Raw genomic sequence first — 24,506 nt, forward strand, 5'->3', positions numbered from 1 at the left:
ACGTCACACAACTCATTGCTTCCACAGTCTTCATGACGAACACATGTCTTGTTCGCGGTAAACTTCGCAGACAGGAAGTTGGTTTTCAACAGGACAAAACTGGCTAATGTGATTCGAAGAAAGGAGATCATGATGTTTGAGTCACTGTAAACATCGCTTGCCAACTACGTCGTGAGGTGGAAATGCAGAATGTGTGATTGGATCTGCAGTGTATGTCCTGACGTTACAAATTGATTATACCAGAACCAGTTTCTTTCATAATCATTTGCAGGTCGCAGTATCGCGTGCATTCGGTAGCTATGACGACAAAATATTAGCGTTCGATGACAAATGTTTCCCATTGTTGCATAACAACATGCTACGACAATTAGTTTCACGTCACCTTCACGAAACGACATACTGAGGAAAAGCGAGGAATACACTGAATAAAATATATAGTTTGAAATACGCGAATGTTAACTTTATCTTAAAAATCATCAACAAATCGCTTCCGGTCATGGAAGAATAATAGATCGAGCAAAGAGATATATTTTGCTTCACAAATTATTGATCGTGCATGATCATGTGTCAGATATCGAACGATTAACTCATTCCTTTTCTCCGCATAAACAGAACATGAGAAAGAACTTCCTACTGTTTTCTTTACGACTGATCAAACAGTATACATAGGCAGGAAATAAAATGGCTTGAAAACAAATCACCAAACATGGCGCATGCACGTACGGGTCAATGACACAAAACATGTTGATACATATCAAAGACCAAAAGAACAATAACATAGTATTCGAAGGAACTAACCATATAAACACCTAATTACGAATGTTTGGCATGAAATACATCTAATTACGAATGTTTACCACGAAATTGGATCAACAATGTGAAAAAAAACGCAGGCACAAAAAAATTCCCCCATTTTGTTTCCTTAATGAAATTCAATGTTCATTTAATGCACAGATAGGCAATCGTGACTGGTTCCAAAGTTTAAAGTGATATCCAAATTAAATGTCAATATGCCATATTGTAGAAATAGTTACTTGAAATTGAATGATAATACTGATCAGCATATTCTTGACATGACCTGAAGTATAACTATTTTTGTTTAATGTTTATCAGTGAGGCACTGTAGGTTTTGTAGTGTTAATAACCAAATTTCTGTATAGGGCTAATCTTTTGGTTGTTATTTTCCTAATGCATTGTATTTTTCTTATTTTGCATCTCTTCTTTGACTCTTTAGTCAAATCGCGGCGATGAGATGAAATTGACATCCACAAAGGGTGATCATGGCAGGAGTTGAACCTGGGCCGTGTAACGATTGATAAATTTTGGTAAATTACTTTTTATTTAAATTACTTTTCGATAGCCCTCGTATAAATTCTTTTGGAGTTTTAATCTTTTGAATGTACATTTTATCTTTGTTAAAATTGTAACGCAGTTTCTGCCAAGCGAAAAAGAACGCGAAGCAAGTTGAAGCTGCATTATTTTTCTTCCTTAACAACAATGGGTTCTTTTTCGTTCGGCGCTGCGCGGGTTTGTAAATAAGTTTAGCTTGCATTGTGTTTCTCGATATGCCTTTTTGGAAGGGGTAATTGTTGAATGCTAAAAATAACTTTTCAGTTTGTCCAAATCTTTTGTTGGAGAATAGAATTGCGCAAGTATAAATACCAGCCGTTTCGCTGGCAAAATAATCAGTATAGCAGTATATTCCGGAATCGTTAGGTGATTAAATCGCTTGTCGAGGTCCAGGGCTGGGAGAATACGGGCGTTGTGAGGGGAGTGGCTGGTCAGCTCTCCCTTCTACAATGTCCTGAGTTTTCCGTAAGCCACCTTTCTGGATTTGTGCTGGTCAGTGTGACTCCGATATAAATTCAAAGATATACATCCTTCTCGTCGAGTTAATTTTTATTCTAAATCATTCTGAATACTCCTGGTCAGGAGGTTCATTTAAATAAATTTGTTTCTTTGATACTTAAATCCGAGAGCATACCTCTGGTCAGAGGATGTCTTTTAAATCTGATAGCTTACATAGTTTCACGTCCGTTTTTAAAGTCTGAGTATCCGGAACGTTTATTGGTTTCTCTTCTTTAGGTTTTATATTAAATATAATTTTGAAACAGTTATAATAGGTGACCGGTCGAGTATATGTTTATATAGAAAATCATTTAATGTAAAAGTCTATTGTTTTGCTTTTGCAATGCGAGTAGCCAAAAAGGGTAAACATAGAGTCCCCTATTATGTTAAGGAATTCCACGTGGACATTTGTAATTTGTGGCCGAGAGATGGCTTTGATATTGGGTAGAGAAAGGCTCCCCTATATTTTGTTATGAATGTTTTTTGGAGGTTGGCCCTGAAGATGGTAGTGTACCTCATGAGTTCTAAAGAACATAATGCAGATGTGAAAATATGACAGAAGCACGAATAGGAATTTATGGATAGATGTTTATGCAAATTTTTCTTTGGTTTTGTTTAATAGAAATTTTGTCGACCATTACTGAATAATTTGTCACCTGTTTATTGAAACCAAGTTAAGCTGTGTTAGTTCTGTGAAGGGATATGGACAATATATATAAGAGGGTGCTCTCTGGATTGTATGTTTACTCGAAAGCACGTTTCAGTCTATGTTACGGAAGTAGTTTTTGAACAAAAATTTAAATTTTGGCATTGTAGTTTTCTCTTGATCAGAAGATTGTATATTTTTCTTTCAACCTAACTATGTTTTGTAAATAAATTTATAATCGTTAATTGGTATTTTCTTATAGTAAATTTGTCTCATAAGTATAAATTAACTGGCATCCTTTGGGTTTGGTGAGGTGTCCCGCCATCACTGGTCAGTGAGGCGGAGGCTTTATCAATCCAAAGGACGTCAGATTCGATTATGCTGATTTCGCTCGCGACTCGCATGCGTATCCTCATTGGTCAGTGGGATGCGGGTGCGATCACGATGGAGGTTCAAGCATGAGTATGGTTACCTTATTTTGAAGTCTTAGATAAGTAAGCATAAATTTAATTTTAATTATATTATTATTCAAAAGCAGACCTTTACCCGAACTTTGGGATGCGGGGTCTCATGCCCCGCAGGAACTGAGCGTAGTAGTGGCATTTATATATTTATAACAGAAAGATATTTGGTAGGCAGCGACGCCCGGTCTGTTTGTCGAGGGGACCGAGCCGGTGTGTCGTGTGTCTTGGCAACGGGCTGACGGCCTACATTGTTGCAGCCGTCTGAGGTGGGATCATGACAGCAGTCAACGAGCTTAGCCACGGGGTAACTTCACTTCCTAATGTGAACTCTATATTTTGCATGATTGGGGGAATTTACATAAACTATATTTTATTGCATATTTACTTATTGATATAAATGCATATTTTAATGTTTCGCATTAATCGCTTCAAGTGTATTTTTCAAAGTTTTGTTACGATAGGTCGTCTCGTTGTCTGAGCGGGTTAAGTGGCAGACTTTCGCCCTTGCCATTAAAGGTCCTGCGTTCGAATCCCGGCCTGGGATGGGTGTAATTTGAAAAAAGTGTCCTTTCGTCAATTTCAACTCATCGTCGCAGAAAAAGAGACGATACATAGTAACTAAAAAGATAGGTTCAAACCACACCGTCTTAAATTAAGCGAAATTTCGGAGCAACCCAGAAAAGCTAATCGGGATTGGGTCTTTAGTTTAAGGTGGGATCCGAACGACTAAGTGCCTCCACTTCTTGGATTAATTAAAGTTGCTGCTGCATAAATAACATAATAAGTACATTGCAAAATCATGTAGCAATTCAAGCTAAGAGATTGCTGTTATTTTGATCCCATTATGAAGGTATTAAATAAACACATACCTAAAAAAAAAGAAAAACTCAATATGCTGACCAAGGCAGAAATATATTTTATTATAAAACATAAACTAAACGTAACGTTTCAACCGTCTAGCAAGGTCTTCTTTAGACTCTGCACCAAGTACAAATGTAACAAGGTACAAAACAGGACGATATATATACACAAAAATTACTCCCCTCCAGACTATTAGAAAGTTGTTCTGGAACATTCTAGCAGGTGGCTTTCCCTTGTCAACTGTATGGAAGGGAAAAGAGAATACTAGTGAGAAAATGGAAGGAGGCCAAGGAAATAGAGAAGAACGGTGAAGAAGACACAATGAACTGGAATGGGGGACTGAAGATAAACAAAGAATGGAAGAAGGTGTTAGAAAGAGTGGAAAGGACAAGAGAGAAAGAGGAGAGAAGAAGGAAGAAGAATGAAGGAAAATGAGCGTGAGATAAAGAGTCCAACCACATTCTAGATGGAAGAAAATATGTTTAGCCTTTCAGGCGAAAGTACAGTTGACAAGGGAAAGCCACCTGCTAGAATCGTCCAGAACAACTTTCTAATAGTCTGGAGGGGAGTAATTTTTGTGTATATATATCGTCCTGTTTTGTACCTTGTTACATTTGTACTTGGTGCAGAGTCTGAAGAAGACCTTGCTAGAAGGTTGAAACGTTACGTTTAGTTTATGTTTTATAATAAAATAAATTTCTGCCTTAGTCAGCATATTGAGTTTTTCATATCATGGAAACAAGGCTTAATGATGTTATAACTAAAATAAAGGTGTTCTTTAACAGTAAGTGTAAAGTATTTTTTTAAAAAGAGACTATTATTTCTTATCATTAACGCCATTAATATATAATATGGTCATGTTTTTTTTTTAATTGGAGAAAGGCGGAAAATTTTAAAATAATATATCAAATCAATCAATGAATGAAAAATCGCGGACTACAACTTTTTTAGTTATAGGATGCACTATGGTTGAATATTGTGCATATTTCTTGCTGATATAAATATACAGTATGTATCAGCAAGACTGGTATGAAGTGTGTAATAGCCAATTAACACTTCTAGCTCCTAAGGCCGGAATTTTAATACCCAGAAGTCTAGCCACTGGGGCATGGGCGTATATATAGTTCACGTAAGGGGGGCGGGTTCAACTTTTGGTATGATTAGGGTTGCTATATTTCATATGTGACAATCCGAGACACAGCTGACCTGAAGCTTGTTGGGGAGCGGGGGAGGGGAGGTGCTAGACCCTACAAAGTTGTGCGTATATACATATCCATTATCATATTCTTTACACTTCTTAAAAAGAAACAGAAATCTATTTCGAAATAGGCGTGCGCAGACCCTCTGATTAAGGGGGGGGGGCTAAAGCCTTCATGAAATTTCAGTCTGGAAAGAAAAACGTCATTTTATCTCACTCTTTTAGTTTTATTGCATTGAGAGTGTGTGTGTATATAATATTATATACCGGGTGGACCAAAAGTCCTGGAACGGTCACATATCGTGAGAAATACACATCGAATCGGAAAACGAAAAAATACGTGTTTAATAAGGGAAAGAAAGCTATTCAATGATATCACACTTGATTCCCCACCCCCGACCCCCTGGGGGTTGGACTGGAGGCAAGTGTGAAATTTTAAATGGAAACCCCCATTTTGTATTGTAGAATCGGAAAAAGGACTTCATTCCGAATCCAACGAGCTATCGACCATCCTCCTTACTCAATTAGGAACGAAGATATGACGATTTTAAATTTTCGGGGAGAGAGAGAGAGAGAAAAAAGTGAAAATTTCATAAAAAACCCCAAAGAAATTCAAAGGGAAGCTCTGCCCCTAATTGAGCTAGAGTGAAAGCGATTCAGATTCGGAATATGCACGTCAAGACTTTTCAATAGAGTACATGGAAGGGGGGCTCTACCATATACTCTATTGAAAGGTCTTGACGTGCAGATTCCGAATCTGAACCGCTTTCGCTCTATCTCAATTAGGGGCAGTGACCGTTCCGGAACTTTTGGACCACCCGGTATATATATTATACATATTATTTAAATACATTACATAATCAATTCATCCTCCCCATAACAAGTCAACAGCAAAAATGATATGAATTGTCTCTGAAATATGCGCACACCTTTTACCTCCGAACAATTGATTGATTGATTGATTAATTTGCTTTATTTTACTTCGATCTTTGTGCCACGTTTGGCTAATTTGCGATGATGGGAATGAGTGATGATATGATGAAATTGATGAATCGACACACACAAACGTCCATGGCCAGGCCAGGATTCGAACCTGAGACCCCTGGCGTCGTAGAGCAATGCGATAACCACTGCGCCACGGGAGCCGGCCTCCAAACAATTGTTCCTGTATTTACAACAAAACTGTTTAGCAGTAACAGTCTGAACTTCATAGCTGTTATTATTCTCTCTCTCTCTCTCTCTCTCTCTCTCTCTCTCTTTCTAGTATTTACAATGCAGTAGAAAAAACAAATAAAATGCGAGGGAAGCGAGCAACAAAAATTTCTGATCCAATTTTTTGCAAACTGAAAACAATATTGATTTAATAGGGCACAAAAAATTCATGGGGCGCCATGGCATTCCCTTTACATCTTTTCATTTAGATTGTCTGGCGCCGAGGGCCAACTCCCGGTAAAATTTTAAATTGATTGGGCAATAACCCCTCTGTGTCCCACTGCAGGAGGTGCTCTTGGCCATCTGGAAGAAATAATGCAAGAGAGACGTAAAAACTAATACCATCTTGAGTGTCCTTTTGTTCTGCTACTCTTACATTCGGCTAGACTTGCTTTCTTTTACTTGAATGTTTGCCCACCCCCGAATTTATTTTCGTCCACTCCACTCCCTTACCCCGTAGTTGCTTTGAACTTTCATCAGCTTGAATATATAATATCGTTTAGTAACGGCAATAAGATTCCTCTACACTAAGTTTCTAGGTGAAAGTATAATACATGGGAATAGACATCTGCAAAGGGGACAAGGATGGCCACACTTCCCCTTTAGAAAACGAATGCCAATCTAAAAGTGTATATTTCACACGTATAATTTGATTTCAGTTACAGTAATTTACAATATTTATTATAATGGGGATGCGGGAATGTGATAATTTCAAATTCAGCCTTCAGCCCCCACCCCCGAACCCTCCTCCTGACTACGTGCCTGAAATAAGAGAAGGAGATAAAGAGACACAAGGAATGGGGGATTAAGGAAGAGAGAGAGACAGAGAGAGAGAGAGAGAAGTAAAAAAAAGAGGGTGGAAGAAGAAAAAGGAAAAGAGGCAAAACGAGAGAAAAAGAAACGGAGGAAGGGTGGAAAAGAAACAGAAGAGGAACTAAACAGAGAGAAGAGACAGACAGAAAAGGAGAGAGAAAGAAAGACAATTCTTTCCAACCGTCCAATTCTCGTGAAAGTGCTGGTGGTGTCGGGTCAGGGGCGGCACCGGGGGGGGGAGGGGCGAAGGGATGCTTTCGCCCTTCTTAATTTTCTTCCGCACCCCTTTTCAAAACCTATTTTCAACCTAAACTCTTGTAGTGTCATATTACTTTATGGTTTATCAAAAGCCGTGTCGTCATATTGATGCAAAGTCGATATTAGCCAAAATCGAAAAAAAAGGCGACCTAATATAAATCAATCACCTGAGCGTGGAATGTTACAGTCCAGCAGAATTAACTTGAGAGAAATGGCCTCTCTGTGAGTGATGCAACTGCAATCGAATTGGCTAGAGCGGGGGACTTCCCGCTGTAACGGGCCAATGGAAACTCTACTCTAGAGTTTCCGTTGGCCCGTTACAGCGGGAAGTCCCCCGCTCTAGCCAATTCGATTGCAGTTGCATCACTCACAGAGAGGCCATTTCTCTCAAGTTAATTCTGCTGGACTGTAGGTATTGAAGTGAAGCCCCTATTTATGTATACAACAGGCAAGTCATTGATCCTAATCTGAAAGAGAAACCGCACTGCACCCTCTCCTACTGGCGGCATTCTCTACAAAGAGCATCAGCTGTTGTCTCTTTTCATTCTAAAAGATCTAATCATAATAATTGAGAGTTTGGCGTTTATGATCATTAATTAAACATATTAAAAGAAAAAAACGGTCTCTGGCATCATGCGCGACCATCGACGTAATTCTTCTCGTGCGAACCACGAAGGTTAAAGAGGAATCTGAACCACTGTGCAATGTCTCCCCACCAGTAATCGAATCCGCTACATGTTCCCCAACTAACAGTTTCCACTTCAAGAACTTGATAAAGGTAAACTTACAACTAAGATAGTCAGAAATGATGCCTCACTGTAAAAATTTAGGTTTAACAGAAAATTTGGAACAGTGTATGAATAATTTAAATCTACTATTTAAACTGATTATGTTCAAATCTTTCCCATTGCAGATGATGGGAAGATGGTTTGAAGTTGAGAGGTCTTTCTATGTATTTGAGATGGGAAAGAGATGTGTATCCATTACCTTTGCACCAACAAGAGGACGAGATATACAATTCCTTCACAATATGGTAAATCGATGGTAAGTATTTTCAGGGGTGCCAACTTTTGAAAAATATTTGGTGAGCTCAAGAACTTGAGTTGTTAAGTTCACAAATAAATCTTATAAATCCTCTCTTCCATGTATCAAGCTATTAATGCACACCAACAATGCACCCTTACTTATTTCAATAAGCAATAAACTAACTCTCATAACAAATATAATAATAATGGTAATAAGAACAAATTATTGGGTAGCTTTAGGCTCCAAGGGCCCATATACTTGTAAGTTGGTGCCACTGAGTATTTTCAAACAATTTTTATGGATTAATTTCTCAATTTTTAAAAATAATTTGTACACTATTGGCAAAAATTGTGCATGGAGTTAAAAAACAGTAGGAATAGTAATACGTGAGTAAAAATAGAGTAAATAATAGAGGTGTACGGGACAGAATTTTTTGAGTCGGGACGGAATCGGAACGGGAAAAAATCGCAATTTCCCGACAAAGTCGGGAAATTTTCGGAACGGGAAATGTTCAAAATTTCCCGAAGCTCTGGAAATCTCAAATTCTAAACGTAATTTTCACTTTAAGTGATTTTTCTCGCATTTCTGGTACATAAACGAAGTTTTTCATAAGTTCCAGACATTTACAATGCAGAAAACGTCGAGAATTAACGACTTTTAAAAATGACCATTCGGTATTTCCCGACTGCTCGGGATCCCGAAAAATCGGGAATTCATTTCCCGAAGTCGAGATTGGAACGGGAATTTATTTTCCCGGTCCCGAATTTTCGGGACCCCGCACACCCCTAGTAAACCACTATAGTTGAACCACAAGCTAAAAAACCTGCGCAGATCCGCGTCTACTGTGCACCGTACTCCTGCAAGGAGGGGAGGGGCAGGGTGGACCATGCTTCCTTGTGGTCCGAGCTGATCGGATCGAGGGGAAGGGGCGCGAAGGATTTTAGCCGAAGGTTGTTTTGTAAGTTTGAGAAAGTGAAACAGTTGAAATATCTAGAAATACGTGCTCACTTTTTTAAAGAAAAAACAATTATGAAGTGCAAAAAATTTTGTCGACAATATAAAAAAAAGGTGTAAGAAAGAATTCATAGACCCTTCTCACAGCTGTCACTTTTCAATGATATCTAGGCTTATCGGCTAGCAGAGAATAATAATGTGGATTTGGAAGTAGCAAGTTTAAGTATTGGATAAGGCTATGCATGTCAATGTTCTTGTCCTATTTTCAGGACCGGATTTATATGTACGTGGAGGTTTGGAGCTAACAACCTTTTGAGGCTCCCTATACAAAAAAAGTCAGTTGTAATTTTCAGAACAAGTTATATCAGATGTAAAAGTAAAGTGCTCCCCTGTGCTTTGCACCACGCCATGAAGGCGTATAGTGGCTGTGGAGTTAGGGCCCCACACTTTCTTGGCCAAAGGTGGGGGTGATCATAACCAAGGCCCTGGCCACCTCTACCCTCCCGAGTTTCCTCCAGGTACCCACTTTATTCAACGTTGGGTGGATGCCAGAGCCGCTTGAAAACAGGTATGGTTATTTGTTTTTTAAAAATATTTTTACCACATTTGAAATATACGTATTTTCTTATATCGTGACACCCTTCGAAGCAATTTTTTGTACCTTTCGAGATGGAGGCCCAGTCTACAGGCATTGCTATTTTTGATTCATTCACATTGTTGCAATTATGCAAGATCTAGAAAAAGAATGTGTATTAGCAATATATATATATATTCCCCCCACTCTCTCTCCACGAAAAAAAAAGAAAAAGGGAACGGAAGAAGGAAGAAAGATTCATCTCTCTCTCTCTCTAACCCCTTCCTCTTGTTTTTTTATGAAGGAAAGAAAGAAGAAAAGTGAAGAAGAAATGAAAGAAAACGAGAGAGAGAGAGGGGGGGGAGAGGGAGGGGAAGAAAGAGAAGGAAAGGAGAAAATTTCTCTCTTTTAGTCTACCTCTCTACCTCTCTCTCTCGTTTTCTTTCATTTCTTCTTCACTTTTCTTCTTTCTCTCGACTATCTCCTTTCTCTCTCTTTTTCTTTTATTCTCTCTCCCTCTCTCTCCTTTGTCGGAAAAAGATAGACATTTTATCTTTCCTAAAAAAAGAGAAGGCAGAAAAAACGAACACAAGGAGGAGAAGAAAGAACCTTTCTCTCTCCTTCTTCTTCATGTTCTTTCTTTTCCTTCTCTCTTTCCTTATTTCTCATCCTTCTTTCCTCTTTTTATCGTTTTCTCTCTCCCTATTTCTCTGTCTCCTTTCTACTTACCTTTCTTTTTAGCTCTTTCTCTCGTCTCTCACTTTCTCTCTCTCTCTCTCTAAATAAGAAAAAAGAAGAAAAGAAAGGAAAAACTTTTTAATTTTTTTTCTATTAAGTCCACCTCTCTCTCTCTCTCTCTCTGAGAGAAGAAGGGAACAGTAGGCCCCGCTCTTTATTTCCTTTCTTTTCTCAAGAAAGAACGAAAGAAAGGAAGAAAAAAGAAAGGAAAAAACGAAGGAGCTCTCTCTCTCTCTCTCTCTCTCTCTCTACCTCATCTCTGCTCTCGTCTCCAGAGGGGGAAGAAGAGAGAGAGAGAGAGAGAAAGAGAGAGAGAGACAGAGAGAGAGAGAGAGAGAGAGAGCATTTTTCTTTTCTCCATTCAGTTCTCTCCCTCTTCCTCTGAAAAACAAACACCTCTCTCTCTCTCTCTTTTAGGGAGAAAGAAAGAATGAATGAAAGGAAATTTGCCTTTCTTACTTCTTCTATTGAGGGAGAGAGGGGGGAGAGGAAAAGGAGAAAGGAAGAGCGACCAGGGGCCCTAGTGAGAGAGAAAAGGAAGGAAAAGAAACTCTCTCTCTCTCAAAAAAAAAGAGAGAGCTTGCATCAGAGAGAAAGGAAAGATCTCTCTCTTTCTCTTCTTTTCTCCCTTCTATTTTCCATTTTTCTATAAAAAAAAGTCAAGTAAAAAACAATAGATCCCTTTCTCTCTCTCTCTCTTCCTCCCACCCCTTTTCCTGTCCCTCTCTCACGGAAAAGAGAAGAATATAAAGAGGGAAAAGATAAGAGAAAGAAGGGAAGAAAAAGAAAGAAGGAAAATATATAGGCTATATACACATACAAAATCTCTCTATATATATATAAAAATGGATGTATGTCAGCGGCGTATACTCTGGGTCACCTAGGTAATCGGAGATGACCCGGCTATAATTTTTTAAAAAAAGTTGTTTTTTTCTCTTCGCAATAATCTTATGAACCAATCTTTGATTCACATATTTCTTTGCTTCCAGCGCGCAAATGTTTTCAACCGTTTGCCGCGGAATGTCCGTGAGGGTTTTTCTCCAGCTGGTGGAATCTGGTGACGTCAGGGTGAGATTCCACCAGCTCCCTTTAAATCTCTTGACGGGAGGGAGGGGAAGGAAACACTGCTTCTCAGGCGCGGTGATTCCGTGGCAAGGGTAACCTCCTTGTGGAGAGAGTCCATCGGTCGCACTCTCCAACCCAGAGCCTTTGCCGTTCCGTCGGCTGGCACCCTCTTCTGCCATCTGCCATTCTTCCCCGATGGCCTTTGTATCGTAGGAGCTGTGTTGTTTACGACAGGGAAATTTGTCAGGAAACAGAATTCTGGGTTCACAAATTACGTACTGAAAAGGAAAGTAGAGAAAATAGTACATATGAAAATGCGCGAGAAACAGGGAAATCTGAACAACATTTGCGAACCAATTCTTTGTTAATTCTCATTTTACATTTGCTTTTGTCTTCCTGATCTCTATTATTTCAACAGATATTGTCAAAGGAAAAAAACTTTAATATTGAAGATGAAGGTAATTAAATAAATTAAAATTTGAACTAGAAATTCAAGAAATTACACCGACATTCGTTGCGGAGTGTTAGCACAGCTCCCTTCGACGCCAGAGCTCCAGGGTTCGAATACCGCTCTGGGCATGGGTGTTCTTTGTAAATGTCCCTTCATCAATGTCATATCATCATCACTCGTAGTGATTAGCCAAAAGTAGCAGAAAAGCGACGTCAAATAACAATTTAATCAATCGATTAATGAAGTAATTAAACTATTTATATGCTTACTTTTTTTTCATTTTCGTATTTTAAAATGCGTGATTACTTTCTTTGTAGCCTTCAAAACCACTGAGAGTACTTCTTTCACAGAAATGAATAATTTTTAAAAGGGAAAGCTATCAGAAATAAATTATATATATACGTACACATATATATTAGGTAATTTAAGTTGCTTTTCCTCCCTCTTTATATTAATAATGATCATAACGATAAAAGATGTTTGAATGTAAAATATATAAACAAAAAGCGCAATGATTGAAACTTATAGAACCTCGCGCATCCCAGGGAATATAAAGCTGGGAAAGGGAATTTTTCAGCATCTATAGAGAATTTAATTCTGTGTCAAGCAGGAAGGAACGAACCACAATAGAAGATTGGCGCAGGGAATTGAGTGCGTGTTGTAGCGATTCGAGAATTTAATATTTGTTTAGCTATTAGTGGTAGTGCTGCGTTTACTGAAGTTAAAGGCAGTGGATATAATACAATATTTGCGTGTGAAAATATTTGGAACGGGATCTTTTCCGGAGAAATTGGAAATAGTTAATGTAGGTAGGCCAGTAACATCCGTGTATAAAAACAAAAATCGGGAATGCACGAGTAACTGGGTACTGGGGTAACTTGAATTTTATACTTCAATTAATATTGAGGGGTTTTATTTCACTACCGCATTTCTTTCATATTCTTTGTTACAGTTTTTTTATATAGATATATTATTTTTTCTTGTTTTATTATTTGAAATTCTAAACGTAGATTAACTGCAAGTGAAATCACAACAATTATTCGACAGTGGTCGCAACAATAAGGTAAAATTTTTAACACATGTATTCATAAATCCTGTATGGATGTTGAGGTAAATTTGCAGAGAGACTTCAGGAGTGGGTGGATGAATCAAGTGTCGGAGATTACCCACTAGTTAAAACCAGCATACGCCACTGATGTATGTGTGTATAAGCCAGAGGTCCCGGGTTCGATCCCCGGCCGGTTCAATTCCGGGAACTTTTCTAACGTTGGAAGCGGCCCCGGCGCCCATCCAGCGTCGAATAACATGGGTATCTGGGGAAAACCCTGGGGGGTAAAGGCGGTCAGGGACGTGGTGCTGATCACATCACCCCCACTCACGACCGGATCAAGAAAGTGTGGGGCGTTACCCCCGCACCCCCTATACACCTTCATGGCGTAGTGCTAAGCACAGGAGAACACTTCACTTTTTTTATGTGTGTATATAAGTTTCTTCCGGCATAACTCTCGAAAGCCTGGAGCGATTTCAACCAAACTTGGAACACGTATCACTTGCAATCTCGAAAGAAATACTGTGGGGGTAAGACACCCCTGGCACCCCTAGGGGTGGAGGTGGGAAGGGGTGACATGTAAAAATAATAAAAAACGACCGATATTAGTGTGGAATCCATAGTTTTCGGGGTCGCTAGGAGGAATAGTGACACTCACAATGCCATTCAACTCCAAGACACCCCTAGGGTGGGGTGGGAAGGGGGTGACATAAAAATAATAAAAAACGACCGATATTAGTGTGGAATCAATAGTTTTCGGGGTCGCTAAGATAAATAGTGACACTCCAAATGCCGTTCAATTCCAAGACACCCCTGGTACCACTGGGGTTGGGGTGGGAACGGGGTGATATGAAAACGACCGATATTAGTGGAATCCATAGTTTTCGAGGTCGTTAAGATGAATAGTGACACCCCCAAAGCCGTTCAACTTCAAGACACTCCTTGCACCCCTAGGGGTGGGGCTGACATGTAAAACAACCGATATTAGTGTGGAATCAATAGTTTTCGGGGTCACTAAGATGAATAGTGACACTGCCAATGCCGTTCAACTCCAATACACCCCTGGCAAGGAGTGGGGGTGGGAAGGGGGTGACATGTAAAACGACCGATATTAGTGTGGAATCCATAGTTTTCGGGGTCGCTAAGATGAATAGTGACACTGCCAATGCCGTTCAACTCCAATACACCCCTGGCAACGAGTGGGGGTGGGAAGGGGGTGGCATGTAAAACGACCAATATTAGTAGGGAATCCATAGTTTTCGGGGTCGCTAAGATGAATAGTGACACTTCCAATGCCGTTCAATTTATTTATTCTTGCTCCTGGAGGTGGAACTAAAAATGTTCATAAATTGTTGTTAAATTTATATTATAGTGAATTTGTAAAAGATATTAGTTTACAATTTGTATACTGTACTTATACTTTTAAATACCTGTAAATAAAATTAGTTACATTTTACGCTATAGTTAAAATTCATTAAACACCCGGGCAAAGCTGGGAAATCAGCTAGTTATCAATAAATGGTAAATCAAATGCACTACAATATCATGTTGTGTGTGTATCAAGATTATATATCAGCATTAAGAGTTGGTCTTTATAAATGTTTTCCAATGGTTAAGGCTGAAGTTTCAATCATGATCCTTTGTACATCAACCTCTTGCCATATTTATTCAAAATGATGCCTTTGATATATATATATATATTTTTAATTTTTCAGATTTGAGATTTTCAGTACACAGAAGAAGATTGTATAAAAATGTTGCCAAAAATTATCACCTAGTAGTTTATTATTTTGTTTTACACCTTACAAATGTTTATTAATAAATAACATTCTCATCTTTAGGTCTGATGAAGGAAGTTCGAGGCACGGAATGTTCACTCAACTTTACCCACGATCAGCGATATTCCGAGTGCACTTCAACAAACGCATGTCAAAATTCATGGAGAAACTTACACCTGGTGTTGGAACGTACAAGGTTCTGGATACGGATTATGACAACTACACACTCATCTGGTCTTGCTCCAACTTGAATTTTTTTCACACAGGTAATATGGATGAATATATGCTATTCCAAGTCAGGAAGCAATGACAATACTACCAAAGATATTCGTAAATGTAATAAAAGAAATTGTAGCAATCGCTGCCAGCGCAGGCAGATGCCGCCCCCCATTCAATATATCTGCCTCCTCAGCAAAATAACAAAAGCTAGCCCAAACATGCAGTTTTTGTATGGGATGTAAATGTGACTGCTCCAATAATTTGTTTCCGTTGCCATCACTTAACTACAATCTATTTGAAAAGTTAGCTAGCAAATTGTTGCTCTAGATGACAACTGAGTATTAAGTTTGAACTAAGCTTCATCTTTGCAAAAATGTTACCAATGTGTTGTAATAGTTTCATAGCCTTGGAAACATTTTCTATTACTCTTAAGGACAAAGTCCAACCAGAAGTGAAGGTCGTGCCTTTTGGTTAATTGTGACGATGAGAATGTGTGATTGTTAGATGAAATTGATGAAGATACACTAAAAAAGAACCATGCCCAAACTGGGACTCAAACCCAGGTAAAAAGTCGACCACGTACCAATGTCTGTCAAATAGCTGGCTGGCAAGTCTAAAACTGAAAAAACTTAAAAGTTAAATTGAGAAAATCCAGATGACAGTTAATGCAATCCACATGAAGATTATCCCAATTGCTTTATGGGAAGTTTTTAAATAGCTCTTGATTTTGAGAATCTAAAATAGAAATAGCATTTTAGAAAAACTGCAGAAAATATTTTAAATATCTTACTCAAGTAAGAGAACTTTATTTTCTCTCTCAAACACACACACAGACACACACTCAAAGTGGAAATTTGTACATAGGGAGGCTTGGTTGAGCTTGGGGATAGGTAGGTGGATGCTTACATAACTGAGGGTAAGGCAACTCACACACTCCACCCAACTTGTGTACACAACTAACTAATTAACTCCCTAGCCTTCTTAAACCCGAAGGTTCATGGCTGCAGCAACACAGGCCTTCCATCTTTCCCTATCTTGAGCAAGTTCTATATACTCTTTTCCATCTCTACCGATTTCCCTTAGGTCCATCTCAACGTTATCCCGCTATCTTCGTCTTGGTCTTCCTACAGGTCTCTTACCATCAGGTTTCCCAACAAGAATCCTGTAAACTTGTGTACACAAGAGGACTTAAAACAGGCAATGATCTTTAGCTTTATTTATTAGAGGAATGCTATTAAAGATTATAGAGCATCTTCGGCTTATTCATTATTTTATATTTCAGCTATAACTTGTAATATGCAACTTATTAAATGCTTGATTGATTTGGCCTATTTTACTTCGATTTTCTGCCACTTCTGGCTAATCATGAAGATGAGGATGATACGATGAAATTGATGAAGGATCACTCACAAAGATCCCTCTTGCCTAGGCCAGGATTCGAACCTGGGACCCCTGATGTCTTAGCATGCTCTGATAACAACTCTGCCATGGAGGTCAGCACTTATTAAGTGTAAATAAGTTATATTTACGTAACTGATTGTTTATTGAAAATGTTTTCTTTTTCATGCAACTTGTCATATTTCAGCACTAGGATTAAAAATAATAGTTACAAATATATGAGGAAATAGTAGACCAGGCAGTAGATATAGAAAAGGCATTTGATAGCATGGACAGAACAAAGATTTGGAAGGCTCTAATCTCTAAGAGAGAAAGGGGTCGAGGAAGAGATACAGGGTGGCTACTCTAGAACCATGATAAAAATCAGGTGTAATTCCTGGTTTTCAAGGTGAACTTTCTAGCAAGGGTACAGCAAATGTTTTCTCTATTTCAACCTTACATATTACCTACCGCCTCTCAACATCCACACACAAATATCTTAATAATATAAAGGGTCTATGTGATTCCAACATCCAAAAATTATAATTTAATTAAACGGTATACGTAATATAATTAAAATATTTAATTTAAGGTGCTGAGTTTCTATTTACAATCAGAGGCGCAACCACGAATTTTTGCCTGAGCGGGTGGGGAGAAAGTGCCAGGATAAATGTACTAATACTACTACTAAATGTACTAATACTACTACTACTACTAATAGTGTTAGTAATAATTTATTATTATAACAATTATTATTATTGATTTCTTTTATTTTACTTCGCTTCTTGTGCCACGTTTGGCTAATTTGTGAAGAAGGAGATGAGTTATATGATGAAATTGATGGACAGTCACAAACATCCAAGCCCAAGCCGGGATTCGAACCTGACGGGACCAACATTATTGTTGTTATTATTATTAGTAGTAGTAGTAGTATAAAAGATGTTATTATCCTCGTAAATTATGCAAAAAGGGGGTAGAAGTTGGTGCTAAAGCATTTATGTTTGAACAGACGATTTCAATTATTTTTTCAACACATGGCACAGTAGTTCGGATCACACTTTAAACTGTAGGTTCAGTCCCGATTAGCCTTTCTGTGTATAAAGTGGACTTTAAACCCACAAATCAATCAATCAATTTTAGAGGAAGGTGGGGGGAATGGCGCTCAGCGGGCAATGGCGCTCACCCCTCTGTAGTCGTTACGGAGGGTGTTATTGAAGAGTAACCTGTGCTGACATCTAGAACCCAGTACTACGAGGCACCAAACAAAAGGCGGCACATGTGGAGTTGACTTTTAAGAAGCAGGGTGCGAAAAACGAATTCGTCATATTTTTTTATAAAATTGGGAAGGAAAAAAGTGCAAGGTACGTAGACGGATTGTTTAAGCTAGAGTCTTGAAAATTTTACAGATATAATAATAGTATCTCCTGTTTATTTCTTAATTATTATAAAGTAAACATTTGAGGTTCTTCATGAGACGAAAAACAAATAACATAATATGGCACCTATCGGGTAATGACGCTCACGCTGTTTGTGATGGGAACATGAAGGGTGCAAACACGTTTCTCATAATAATCGTCCCATGTGTGCATTCTTGTGCAAAATTGTGCTCAATTTAATTTGTATCTACATATTAATAAATATAAGTACTTAAAGATATAGTTTCTGTATAGTACAAAAATGGTATTGATTTACTGTTAGGATGATTACTGAGTGCCATTACCCTACCAATAGGGCAATTGCGCTCACACGCACATTGTTACTTTTTGACGTTTACAGATATAACTATTAACGACAGGGAGCAAAGTGATACGCAGAGATGTACTACAAACATTGCTTTTTCAGGCTTACATTTTCTTTTTGTTTCACTGCGTACAGTTTTTGAGATTTTTAAAATCTCCCTTAGGTGGTCGCAATTCCCCCACTTTCCCCTACACCTTTTTTTCATTTAGATAGTTCGGCGGCCAGGGCCGACTCCCACCGCCCCCTAGCTATGGTTATAAACTTGATAAGACTAAGAAAAGTAATTGCAGGCGAAGCGAGCAAGAAAATTTTACGAAAATAATTTTTATTTGCATAAAATGTGAATAGGATTTGCATTTAAAAATTTGTAATTTTCCACATCTACGGAGAAAAATTCAAGTAGAATTCACGCATAATTCCCGGTGAGTAACCACCCTGGAGATAGTGTGTAGAGTGCAGAGCACATACAAGGCAGTGGGAAGAACAGAGTGGTTCAGTATAAGTGATGGACTAAGACAGGGAAGTGCTCTTTCCCCACTGCTCTTCATAATTACAATGGATGCAATTAACGAAGAGGTGGGGAAGAAGACAGGAGAGGAAGAGATGAATGCCCTGTTGTTCACTGATGACTTACTAATATGGGGTACAGGGAAGAAGAAGTACAGAGACAGCTTGATAGTTGGAATGAGGAAATCAGAAGAGCAGGAATGAAATTCAGTGCAGAGAAGAGCGAGGTGCTAATAACAACAAGAAACAGAGCCAGAAATGAACCAAGAATAAGATGGACACGAAAGAGTTCAGGGTAGTGGAGAGCTTCAAATATCTAGGAAACATAATTGGAAGAAGTGGAAGAATAGATGAGGAGGTAAACAGAAGAGGACAAATGGATGGTGGACTATATCAAAGCATTCGACGATTAATATGGAACAGGGATGTACCTATGAAATGCAAGAAGGTAATATATAACACATAGTATGTCCCAATAATTACATAAGGAGCAGAGACTTGGACAATGACAGAGAGAGACAAAAGAAAAATGCAGGCACTGGCGATGAAATTTTTAAGGAGTATATTGGGGAAGACTAGAAGGGATAGAATAAGGAATGAGGAGATTCGACAGACAGTGGGTGTGGTGAAGCTTCAGGACAGGATAGATCAGGCACAGATGAGATTGTTCGGACACATGAAGAGAATGGATGCAGAAATATTACCAGTAAGAGCTTACAATGCACAAGGAGTGGGACTAAGACCAAGGGGGAGACCAATATGTCCGTGGAAAGAGCAGATAGAGGAGTGTTAGGAGAAAAGGACAAGATTGAAATACCGTGGAAATAGAGGAGTGGTGGAAGACCAGGAAAAAAGGCTCGACTTCTATGCCTACCAGCGGAGGAGCCAGGATTATTCATCTAGGGGTGCTGAGGGGGTGCAGAAAGAAATTTAGGGGGTGCGATTCTGAAAATAAGGAAAACATGAAACATGCACGCAACCTTTCAAAACTGGGGGAGTAAGATGAAACGGGGAGGGGGGGCAAGGGCAGTTTACTTTCCCTTGATATATAAGGTTTAGCATAGTTCAGGGGCAAATATAGCAAAAAGTGGGGGGCAACTGCATCCCTAAATGCCGCCACTGATTAACATAAATTACTGACTGAAATGAAAATATATAACTTTAGATTGACATTCATTTTCCAGGGATGCTGCCCCCTGGACGTCCATGATGATATGTATTAAGTCTTTTACTCCAAGAAAGTGGCCATACAGTGTAAACATTCAGATACACGGTGCAGTCATGTAGTGAAATGCAAAATAAAATCACCCTGCCCTTAAAAACACAATTTTTGAACCTTTTCAATGTAACCAATGAAGGAACAAAATACATAGTACATTATACGAGGGAGAGTCCGAAAATAAGTTTCCCCTAGCGACTGTGGACAGAGATGGGAAGGAAAAGCAAAAAACGTAAATGAGAAAAGGAATAGCATACTTACTTTATTTTTCCACATAAGAACCCTGGACATTCAGACATTTGTCATACCGCTTGATAAGCTTCAAAAAACCCTCTTGGAAAAAATGAGTGTCCTGTATACGGAAGAAGTGTTGCACGAAATGTGTCACCTCAGCATTGTTTCCAAAGCGCCTTCTTCCGAGAGCCTTCTTCAAAGTCGGAAACAGATGGAAGTCACTCGGCACGAGATCGGGATTGTACGGAGGATGGGTTGCAAGATGGTGTTGCGTAGCCCTCGCCGAGTGCGGTTTCGCATTGTCATCCAACAACAGCACGCCAGATGTGAGAAGGCAAGGCTGCCTACGCCGAATATCCTGCTTCAATTTGGACAGGGTGTGACAGTAATGTGCTGCGTTGATGGTTCCTTGTTCCAAAAAGTCCAGCAACAAAACACCATGGGCGTCCCAAAAAACTGTGAGAAGCACCTTACCTGCTGAGGGAGATGACTTGACTTCTTCCGGACAGGAGATGACAGATGTTTCCACTCCATTGATGCGGCCTTGATTTGTTTTGACATCACTTCTGGCCCATACACTTCCACTAGGCGGTTATGAATTTCTGCTCCCGATACTCCACGTACCCATTCATACTGGACAACCGCTCTCACTTCCTCCTTTGACCACAAATTCAACACGCACCTTCTCTCCATACCTGCCGGGCCACAACTGAGAGGCACCTCCCCTCGTTTGCACGCACTACACTCACACCATTTGTTGGTTCGCGGTTGTACTTCACCCACTGGTGTATGAGTGTCTGTTGTGTTCCAACACATCCTGGTTTCCCCCATTGCTGTACGATTTCAATGGAAAAACTGGGGGGAAACTTATTTTCGGACTTTCCCTCGTACCTTCTGTCTGCCACAAGACGAAACGTGAAGAGCACAGCAACTGTGTCATCTTTAAGATACCTTCTGCCACACTATCCCCAACAATAAACTGTAAAATTTATTCGTGAACATTGGGCCTCTTCCTAACAGTTCTTGAAAAAAGCTTGGAATGGTACGTTTACTAGACATGTTACGTGGAACAAATACATAGAACGCATTAAGAAGAAAACTTTCATTAAATAATTTCCTGAGCACGACCTGGTGGTACCTTAAAAGCAGCTGAAATTTTTGCTCCAGTGTAAGGAAGAACAAGTAGGCAGAAAACAAACCGTTTATCAACAATGCAAAAAAGAAAGAAACATAACTCACATTAAGCTATAGGCAATTATCAAAAATCACGAACAGACCACTTGAAGAAACAAAAGAAGAAAAAATTCATAACAACAATGCTGACGAAAGAAAAAAACAGCCGCCGATCTTTACAGAGGCTGCCACCAGTACAGAAAAGTATCGACACCTCTTTCAGTGCTTGCCTGTTGCATACAATAATAACGGTCTTACTTCAGTACCTATCATTCGGCGCTCAATATGACGACATGACATAATATTACATATTAATGTTAGTGTTTTCAGTTGAACGTAAGGTGTGCTGAAGGAAATTAAGGGGCATGCAAGCACCCCCTCATGGCACCCTGGCACCGCCCCTGATGCCTACCCAGCCAGAGGCAGGAAACAGCAAAGAATGATGATGATGAGACCAGCCAAAGACCAAAATTGTGACTTTTACCCGCATGGAATGTTAATGATTGGCATCCATGCTAAATCAGTCATAGGTCAGACATAAATACTAGGATGGATGCCACTAGATTTTAACCTTGAAGGTCATTATAAGGTCATATTGTGACCCAAAAGGTCAAATCACAAAGTTTTCCAAATATAGTCATATAATATATCAAAAGAAAGGTATGGACAAGACAAGCAGTTTGGTACTATTTTTAGATCAGAATATCGATCTTGGAAGTACGTCATAGCCACAATTTGAGAATGTTATACAGGGTTATTAAAAATTATTGTCGGGATTTCAATATTTTTTCCTGAGCAGGACATGAAACATTTGGCATTTACAACCGCACCAATTGATGCAGACGCTCAAAAATTTCTTTCATAATAGGCAGTGTCCTATTTGCATTTGACCACTAGGAGGCAGATTTTACAAGATAGCGGGCTACGGGTCTGATAAGACATGTTCCGGCAATTAGCACAGTTTCAGGAGATGTGAGATTTGTGATGTCTAATAAGACAGCATTGTCACGATTATGATATGCTATTTTAATTGTGGTGATAGTCATAACTATTAATAGTATTTATTTACTCTTCTTGCAGAAAAATTGTGGGTGTTTAGCAGACAACGGGCACTTTCTGTAGCAAGCCGAATGAAAATTCATGAACTTCTTCAAAGACTGAACATTAACAAAGATAGACTCAGATTGACAAACCAGAAGAATTGTCCCTTTGGATATTAATTTTTACATGCCCTTGGAAAACTATATTTTAAGCTTGTGTGAAAAGTTGCATCCTGATGCACGATGCAAACATCAGATAGATGATATTTTAAACACACTTTTATATAGAATTCCTGGAACGATAACATGAATATCTTACTGAACATTATAAAAACACACATGAAAATGGAAATTTAGGAGCTACAAAATAATTTTGAAAATAATAACAATTTCTATGTGCCAATAAAATAAAACTGTTATGATACTAGTTCTATTAATATATTGTGACAACCTGTAACAATCTTGGTTATCTATTAATAGCCATAATTTCAGACATATCTGTAAGTTAAAATATGACTTTTCAAGGAGAAAAATGAACTGACTGTAACATAACTTGGCAAGAAATGTATGTATTTTCAAATATTTTCTTATGGAGGTCAATAAAATGTCTGGATTTAGAGGGGTAAGGGGCATGACCACCAGCTGGAAAAAAATTAAAAAAGGCCATAAAATGAAATTAATTAGATATTTGACATGTGCTTAAAAATATAAAGAATATAACTACCCATCTAACATAACTTGACCTAGAAGTTTTATATGAAATTGTATGTAAGTGGCACCTCGCAATGTTATTAGCAGGGAACGAATTTATATGTAGTAAAAATGTGCTAAATATGTAAATACATATCTAGTTATTTTCACCAAAATATGGACTTAAAATTGTAAAAAAATTGCCTTTTTAATAATAGAAGACACTACACGAGCTATATAAAATACAGTAGGCTCACATTGACATTAATTGTAAAATAACAAAATATGCATTTTCATTTTCTGTTTCCGAAACAACGAATAACAAAATTTTGTTGTAATTGTTCGAATGTGAATTTCCTTCTGCTGTCTTTCTAAGATGGATTTTAACTGATTAAAGCTGTGTTCAGTATCACAAGAAGTAAATGGGAGTACATTTCAAGTTTGTCAGTTATTCGGAAGAAATTCACCCAAGTTTTCCGGTCATACGGGGACATATAGTTATTGCACGAATATGAAGTACATGTTGAGAAATGTTTTGAAAAATGGAAATAATATGTAAAAATAACTAAATTATATGTAAAATATGAGCCCAAACCTAATATACGTTCAAATATGGAAAAAAAACAACTAATTTTTTCGAGTCTACATGCCATGATGAACAAAGATAACACCAAACACAACTGATTTCAGCTTAATACATCAACACGTATTTACATATAAATCCAGCCTGTTCAATAATAACTGAAAAATAAAATGTTGGGCACTAGACTATTTATATCAGATTATTCTTTCTTGAATTATAAATTTACGATGTAAAGCAACAACATTTCAAATTCTAAAATAGAAGAAAAGGATTAAGATGACAAATATAGCACAATCATGAAAACAATTTTAAATACACTCATTTTCACATAAACAAGTTTCTATCTAAATAAATGTATAAATTGCATCTTAAAAAACTACTCTCAGTTCAGGTTTTAGAGAGGTGCTGTTTATATATTTTTCCTCATGTTTGTTTTAAATGGTTCATTTTTCCAGCAACAGATAATGTACCAAATAATAATTAAGTAAAATCTTATATTACTGAAAAACTATTTAAGTTTTGGCAGAGTTCATATTGCACGGAACTCTGAAGCATCAACTAAAATGAGAGTTGTGTGAGTATTAATGAAATAAAATGGACTTTATTGAAAACATTTTAATGCAAGTACCAGTCCCATGTTGATTGTTGTCATATGATAAAGAAATAATGGTTAACAAATGTGCAAATGAATTTGCAAATAAAGAAGAAGTTATCAGTATTTACCTTGAAATTGATTGAAAAGTAACTAAAATAATTTTGTTGTACATGTATCAATAAAAATGCTACAAAA

The 24,506-nt window shown here is 38.2% G+C and overlaps 1 protein-coding gene across 1 annotated transcript in view; it reads left to right on the plus strand.

The window, feature by feature from the left end:
- LOC145999632 (apolipoprotein D-like) overlaps positions 1-23,068 on the plus strand; it is a 35,781-nt gene extending 12,713 nt beyond the window's left edge. Inside the window, exons 2-4 of the mRNA XM_083136725.1 lie at positions 8,214-8,344; positions 14,998-15,200; positions 22,484-23,068. Coding sequence (XP_082992851.1) covers positions 8,214-8,344; positions 14,998-15,200; positions 22,484-22,623 — 474 coding nt within the window. The 3' untranslated portion in view covers positions 22,624-23,068. The remainder of the gene's footprint in view (positions 1-8,213; positions 8,345-14,997; positions 15,201-22,483) is intronic.
- The last annotated feature ends 1,438 nt before the right edge of the window (positions 23,069-24,506 follow it).

Source organism: Lepisma saccharinum, chromosome 15 (genome assembly GCF_977018435.1).
Source record: "Lepisma saccharinum chromosome 15, izLepSacc3.1, whole genome shotgun sequence".
NCBI lineage: Eukaryota > Metazoa > Arthropoda > Insecta > Zygentoma > Lepismatidae > Lepisma > Lepisma saccharinum.